The 7,560-nt window shown below is 48.2% G+C and overlaps 1 protein-coding gene across 1 annotated transcript in view; it reads left to right on the top strand.

Moving 5' to 3' along the window:
• Positions 1-4,512: 4,512 nt before the first annotated feature.
• The window catches only part of LOC120994569 (multidrug resistance-associated protein 1-like), a 126,235-nt gene continuing 123,187 nt past the window's right edge, over positions 4,513-7,560 (top strand). The window contains exon 1 of the mRNA XM_040423230.1: positions 4,513-4,660. Coding sequence (XP_040279164.1) covers positions 4,601-4,660 — 60 coding nt within the window. The 5' untranslated portion in view covers positions 4,513-4,600. The remainder of the gene's footprint in view (positions 4,661-7,560) is intronic.

The raw sequence follows: 7,560 nt of genomic DNA, 5'->3' as shown, positions 1-7,560 counted from the left end.
TGTAGCGCAAGCGCTGTGGATTATCTACAGCAGATTACAGTGGCAGGGAAGTGGTTGAAGTTTTTAAAAACCACATCCATAGGCCTCATGCACACAACCGTTGTGTGCATCCGCGTCCGTGTTTCCGTTTTTCTTCGCGGACCCATTGACTTTCAATGGGTCCGTGGAAAAATCGGAAAATGCACCGTTTGGCAGCCTTATCCGTGATCCGTGTTTCCTGGCCGTGAAAAAAATATGACCTGTCCTATTTTTTTTCACGGTCAACGGTTCGCGGACCCATTCAAGTCAATGGGTCCGTGAAAAATCACGGATGCACACAAGATTGTGATCCGTGTCCGTTTTTTCCTATCATTTCAATGGCAAACTTGACTTAGATTTTTTTTTCATTTTTCATGTCCGTGGATCCTCCAAAAATCAAGGAAGACCCACGGACGAAAAAACGGTCACGGACCAACGGAACCCCGTTTTGCGGACCGTGAAAAAATACTGTCGTGTGCAGGAGGCCATACACTGCGGAAAATGTCTGCAATGAAATCCACACATAAATTGACTTTCACTGGGGAATTGAAATCCACATTTCTAATGCGTAGCGGGTGAAATCTGCCCCAAACTGCAGCATGTTCGCCTTGAAATCCACATTGGTTGATATGTGGCTGCTCAACATTGACTATTTTTCTTACCTTCCACCCGACTGGAGCTGTGAAGGGAAATATACTTGGGCTGAATTCACACAATGGTGAAAAAAAACTGCCCGTTTTTCTTGGCCATTTTCTAATCATTAATGCATTCATTTTCTGTCCGTTATTTAACGTCTGTTTTGCAGCCATTTTTAACGGCTATTAAAAACGGATGATTTTCATTGGGTTTTTAAGTTTAAGGCTACTTTCCCACTAGCGTTTCTATTTTTCAGTATTGAGATCCGTCATAGGGTCTCAATACCGGAAAAAAAAAACGCTTCAGTTTTGTCCCCATTCATTGTCAATGGGGACAAAACGTAACTGAACATGCATTCCGTTCCATTTGGTTGCGTTCTCATACCGGAGAGAAAACCGCAGCAAGCTGCGGTTTTCTTTCCGTCATGGGATGCGGAGCAAAACGGATCAGTCATGACCCACAATGCAAGTCAATGGTGGACGGATCCGTTCTCTCTGACACAATAGAAATCGGATCCGTCCCCTATTGACTTTCAATGGAGTTCGTGATGGACCCGTCTTGGGTATGTTAAAGATAATACAAAAGGATCCGTTCATAACGGACGCAGATGGTTGTATTATCAGTAACGGAAGCGTTTTTGCTGATCCCTGCCGGATCCTGCAAAACCGCTAGTGTGAAAGTAGCCTAAGGCCTAGTTCACACGAACGTGTGTGATCCGTGGCCGTATTGCGGGCCGCAATACACGGCCACAGTTCCGTGTGCATTCCGCATCACGGATGCGGACCCATTCACTTCAATGGGTCTGCAACTCCGGAATTGCGGAACGGCCGCACGGAACGGGACCCCTCGGAAGCACTACGGAGTGCTTCCGTAGGGTTGCGTCCCGTACTTCCGTTCCGTAAAGAGATAGAACATATCCTATCTTTTTGCGGATCGCGGACCCATTAAAGTGAATGGGTCCGCAATCCGATGCGGCTGACCTACGGCCGGCGATCGTGCATTGCGGCCTGCAATTTGCGGGCAGCAGCACGGGTCACACACGTTTGTGTAAACTCGGCCTTAGATGATCAGATCCCCGACAGGATTGTGTAGATAACGCTGCACGGCTACTTTCACACTTGCGTTGGTGTTTTCCAGTATCGAAGTCCGGCAGAGGATCCTAATACCGGAAAAAAGTGTTTCCATTTAGTCCTCATGCATTCTGGATGGAAAGAGATCCGTTCAGGATGCATCAGGATTTCTTCCGTTCCAGCAGCATTTCGTCTTGTGACCCGATACGAAACCGCTGCAAGCTGCGGTTTTGTGTCCGGTCATAAAAACAGAAAGAAATGGATCCAGCACTGAAAACAATCGGATGTTTTTTACGAACCTAAAAAAAAAAAAACGGATCAGTCGCCCATTGAGGCTTCGTTCACATCACCGTTCAGCCTTTCCGTTCTCCTGCTCCTAAACGGAAAGGACAGATTCAGCATATAGCTGAGCCGAACGGAGCCTACGGACCCCATAGACTATAATGAGGTCCGTCAGGTTTCCACTCCGAAGATGATTTTGGAGCAGAGACAAAAGTAGTGCGCGCAGGACATTTGTCTCCGCTTCAAAAACCTTCCTCTGAGCGGAAAACGAACAGACCTATTAGGCCTCTTTAAGACGGGCGTTGCGGGAAAATGTGCGGGTGCGTTGCGGGAACACCCGCGATTTTTCCGCGCGGGTGCAAAACTTTGTAATGCGTTTTGCACTCGCGTGAGAAAAATCGCGCATGTTTGGTACCCAAACCCGAACTTCTTCACAGAAGTTCAGGCTTGGGATCGGTGTTCTGTAGATTGTATTATTTTCCCTTATAACATGGTTATAAGGGAAAATAATAGCATTCTGAATACAGAATGCATAGTAAAATAGCGCTGGAGGGGTTAAAAAAAAAAAAAAAAAATGTAACTCACCTTAATCCACTTGATCGAGCAGACGGCATCTCTTCTGACTTCTTTCTTTGCTGTGTGCAGGAACAGGACCTGTGGTGACGTCACTCCGGTCATCACATGGTCCATCACATGATCCATCACCATGGTAAAAGATCATGTGATGGACTATGTGATGAGAGTGACGTCACCACAGGTCCTTTTCCTGAACACAGCAAAGAAAGAAGTCAGAAGAGAAGCCGGCTGCGCGATCAAGTGGATTAAGGTGAGTTAAAAAATAATAATTTTATTTTTTAACCCCTCCAGCGCTATTTTACTAAGCATTCTGTATTCAGAATGCTATTATTTTCCCTTATAAGCATGTTATAAGGGAAAATAATAATGATCGGGTCCCCATCCCGATCGTCTCCTAGCAACCGTGAGTGAAAATCGCACCGCATCCGCACTTGCTTGTGGATGCTTGCGATTTTCACGCAACCCCATTCACTTCTATGGGGCCTGCGTTACGTGAAAAACGCAGAATATAGAGCATGCTGCGATTTTCACACAACGCACAAGTGATGCGTGAAAATCACCGCTCATGTGAACAGCCCCTTAGAAATGAATGGGTCCGGATTCAGTGCGGGTGCAATGCGTTCAAGTCACGCATCGCATCCGCGCGGAATACTCGCCCGTGTGAAAGGGGCCTTATAGTCTAGCGTTTTTTGCGGATCCGTCATGGATCTGCAAAAACACTTCTGTTACCATAATACAACCGCATGCATCCGTCATGAACGGAACTGGTTGTATTATGTCTTCTATAGCCATGACAGATCCGTCTTGAACACCATTGAAAGTCAATAGGGGTCGGATCCGTTTTCTATTGTGTCAGAGAAAACGGATCCATCCCCATTGTTATAGACCTCATGCCCACACAAAGGTATTTTCTTTTCGTGTCCGTTCCGTTTGTTTTTGTGGACTGTATGCGGAACCATGTATTTCAATGGGTCCACAAATTTTTTTTAAGTTACTCCGTGTGCATTCCATTTCCGTATGTCCGTATTTCCGTTCCGCTAAAAAATAGAACATGTCCTATTATTATCCGCATTACAGACAAGGATAGGACTGTTCTATTAGGGGCCAGCTGTTCTGTTCCTCAAAATACAGAATGCACAATGACGTCATCTGTATTTTTTGCGGATCCGTTTTTCGCAGAGCGCAAAATACATACGGTCGTGGGAATGAGGCCTAGTGTGTGCCAGGACGGATCCATCTTGCGCTGCACCACATCAAACGGAACGGAATGCATTTTGGTTCACGTTTCGTTCAGTTTAGTTTTGTCCCCATTGACAATGAATGGGGACAAAACTGAAGCGGAATTGAAAACGCCTTGTGCCCAATCCGTCCATTCCGTTCTCCTGCTCCGTAGGCTGAACGGTGATGTAAAGGAAGCTGCATTTCAATATATATTTAGTGACTGATCCGTTTTTGCATCCTATTGTACGGAAGCGTTTTTGCAGATCCACGACGGATCTGCAAAAACCGCTGGTGTGACCTCCATATGGTACATTCCCGTGACTACCGCTCTCCCAGCAGCATTGCCAGCTGCCTGTTTATAGGTTGTCATAGCAACACGGCGCCCCCTGGCACCACTGCCCTCGTGCACGCACCTGGGCGACCTCCACTTGGTATCTGTGAATGACACTCTAAGGAACGCCTCCAGTCTGCTGCAGCTCGCCATTGGTCCGCTTTTAGCAACCCGGTCATTGATTGGCTGCTTGCTCTAGTCCTAATTTGCAATTGGCTAGATGTCGGAGTCATTGAGTTCTGCGTCTGATTTGCATTCCTCGCACGCTATTGGTTGGCTGTCATCATGTAAACCGCTGATTGGCTGCTGGTATGTTACTGTAGGTTGCTATAATATGTATGGGAGAAGCCGCAGAGTGGCCACCAGGGGGCGATGCTGCTGCTGTGTGATGGGTCCTGTAGTGTGAGGAAGTCCCCGGCACCGGCGTCCATGGAGCTGCACTCATAGTCTCCACTACAGGCACATCATGCTGAGGACACGGACCGGAGGCAGTGCTGCCTATGAGAGGCTGTCAGACACGGGGAAGGTACGTTACAGTGTGTCAGACCATAGATGTGGGCAGGAGTATGTCTGCCACGAGCTGGGTGCTGCACAGGTCGGTGCCAGGGCCCAAAAGTAAGGAAAATCCCGGAAAAGTCTTCACTGTTCTCTTCTGTCAATCTTTGCAGAACTTGTATCTGTTTCTGGGAAAGTTGGGTGACAATAAAGGGTCTCTGAGATGTCTTTAGAGGTTTACAGCCACCATGGTGGGTCAGGGTCTTGGGAAAGCTGGGTGGCGAAGCTTTTAGTCCTTCTTTCAGATGCCAGATTGTCAGGGTGTCACTTAGGCCTAGTTCACGTTTCAGTTTTTGCTCAGTGATTTCCATCAGTGATTGTGAGCTAAAACCAGCACCACGGACATAAGGTATAAGGGAAGATTGGACCCGCACCTGGTTTTGGCTCAAAATCACTGACCGAACACTGACGTGTAAATAAAGTCTTATGCCTCATTCACAGTGTTTGTTCAGTGATTTCCATCAGTGATTTTGAGCCAAAACCAGGTGCGGGTCCAAAACACAGAACAGGTGCAGGTCTTTCCTTATACCTCATGTCTGTGGAGGCTCCAATCCTTGTTTTCTCTCATATCACTGATAGAAATCACTGACCAAACACTGAAGTGTGAATGAGGCTTTAGGCTTTGCATTGCAGGCTCCATTAGGGCAGTGGTTCTCAACCTAGGGGTCGCGACCCCTTTGGGGGTCGATCGGCCCTTTCCAGGGGGTCGCCTGAGGCTTCCTATTGTGGGTCCAGGCCCGTCGCTAACAGACAGGCAAAACAAGCAATTGCTTGGGGCCCCGAGCTGGCCCGGGGCCAAGCAGAGCCGGTGCTTGTTTTGCGGCTGAGTAACTCAGAAGATCCGATGGTATATTCTAACCCCCATGCGTTCCCATGGTGACGGGGACGCTCGCCTGGGGGTTAGAATATACCATCGGATCTGAGTTTTACGAGCTCAGTGAGATCGTAAAAACTCAAATCCGATGGTATATTCTAACCCCCCAGGCGTTCCCATGGTGACAGGGACGTTTGCCTGGGGGTTAGAATATACAGGGCCACGCCGCTCACAGCAGTATATTTATAAACTAATCAGTAACTACTTTAACTTTAATCATTGCTCATTGCTGAGCTCTTTACTTGGATTATTTGGATATCTTACTTTGTCTTAGCTCCGGTAATAGCAGGCAGTGCGGGGGGCGGCGCTCACTGACGTCACACGCCTGCTCCTCCCACTAGGCGGCGCAGGCGCGTGACGTCAGTGAGTGAGCGCCGCCCCCCGCACTGCCTGCTATTACCGGAGCTAAGACAAAGTAAGATATCCAAATAATCCAAGTAAAGAGCTCAGCAATGAGCAATGATTAAAGTTAAAGTAGTTACTGATTAGTTTATAAATATATTGCTGTGAGCGTCGGGGAGGGGGATCTGTGGATGGCACTGTTTAGGGGGGAGATCTGTGGATGGCACTGTTTAGGGGGGAGATCTGTGGATGGCACTGTTTAGGGGGAGATCTGTGGATGGCACTGTTTAGGGGGGAGATCTGTGGATGGCACTGTTTAGGGGGGAGATCTGTGGATGGCACTGTTTAGGGGAGATCTGTGGATGGCACTGTTTAGGCGGGAGATCTGTGGATGGCACTGTTTAGGGGGGAGATCTGTGGATGGCACTGTTTAAGGGGGAGATCTGTGGATGGCACTGTTTAAGGGGGAGATCTGTGGATGGCACTGTTTAGGGGAAGATCTGTGGATGGCACTGTTTAGGGGAGGAGAGATCTGTGGATGGCACTGTTTAGGGGGGAGATCTGTGGATGGCACTGTTTAGGGGGGAGATCTGTGGATGCCACTGTTTAGGGGAGGGGGATCTGTGGATGGCACTGTTTAGGGGGGGATCTGTGGATGGCACTGTTTAGGGGGGAGATCTGTGGATGGCACTGTTTAGGGGGGAGATCTGTGGATGGCACTGTTTAGGGGGAGATCTGTGGATGGCACTGTTTAGGGGGGAGATCTGTGGATGGCACTGTTTAGGGGGGAGATCTGTGGATGGCACTGTTTAGGGGAGATCTGTGGATGGCACTGTTTAGGCGGGAGATCTGTGGATGGCACTGTTTAGGGGGGAGATCTGTGGATGGCACTGTTTAAGGGGGAGATCTGTGGATGGCACTGTTTAAGGGGGAGATCTGTGGATGGCACTGTTTAGGGGAAGATCTGTGGATGGCACTGTTTAGGGGAGGAGAGATCTGTGGATGGCACTGTTTAGGGGGGAGATCTGTGGATGGCACTGTTTAGGGGGGAGATCTGTGGATGCCACTGTTTAGGGGAGGGGGATCTGTGGATGGCACTGTTTAGGGGGATCTGTGGATGGCACTGTTTAGGGGGATCTGTGGATGGCACTGTTTAGGGGGGGATCTGTGGATGTCTTTGTGATTACTCTGCTTTAATTATGTTCAATTTGTAGCAATAAAAATACATCCTGCATATCAGATATTTACATTACAATTCATAACAGTAGCAAAATTAGTTATGACGTAGCAAGGAAAAAAATGTAATGGTTGGGGGTCACCACAACATGAGGAACTGTATTAAGGGGTCACGGCTTTAGAAAGGTTGAGAACCACTGCATTAGGGGGTCTCTTTCACAAATTGTATCAAAAATGCAGGGAAGAATAGCGCTTTTTTGCAAGGTAAAATGTCGGGTTGCTTGAAGGAACCTGACGGACTCCATGATGGTCAGTGGGCGCCCCCATGCCTCACGTGACCTATTACCATGACACATGGGGGATACCTCACCTCTGCGGCCAGTCATTGGCTGCCCCCCTCCGCCCCCAAGTATTGCGCTACACTTAAAGCTACTTTCACATTAGCGTTTTCAATTCCGCTATTGAGATCAGTCTTAGGA

This window comes from Bufo bufo, chromosome 3 (genome assembly GCF_905171765.1).
Source record: "Bufo bufo chromosome 3, aBufBuf1.1, whole genome shotgun sequence".
Classification (NCBI taxonomy): domain Eukaryota; kingdom Metazoa; phylum Chordata; class Amphibia; order Anura; family Bufonidae; genus Bufo; species Bufo bufo.
This window is presented reverse-complemented; position numbering and strand designations above follow the sequence as displayed.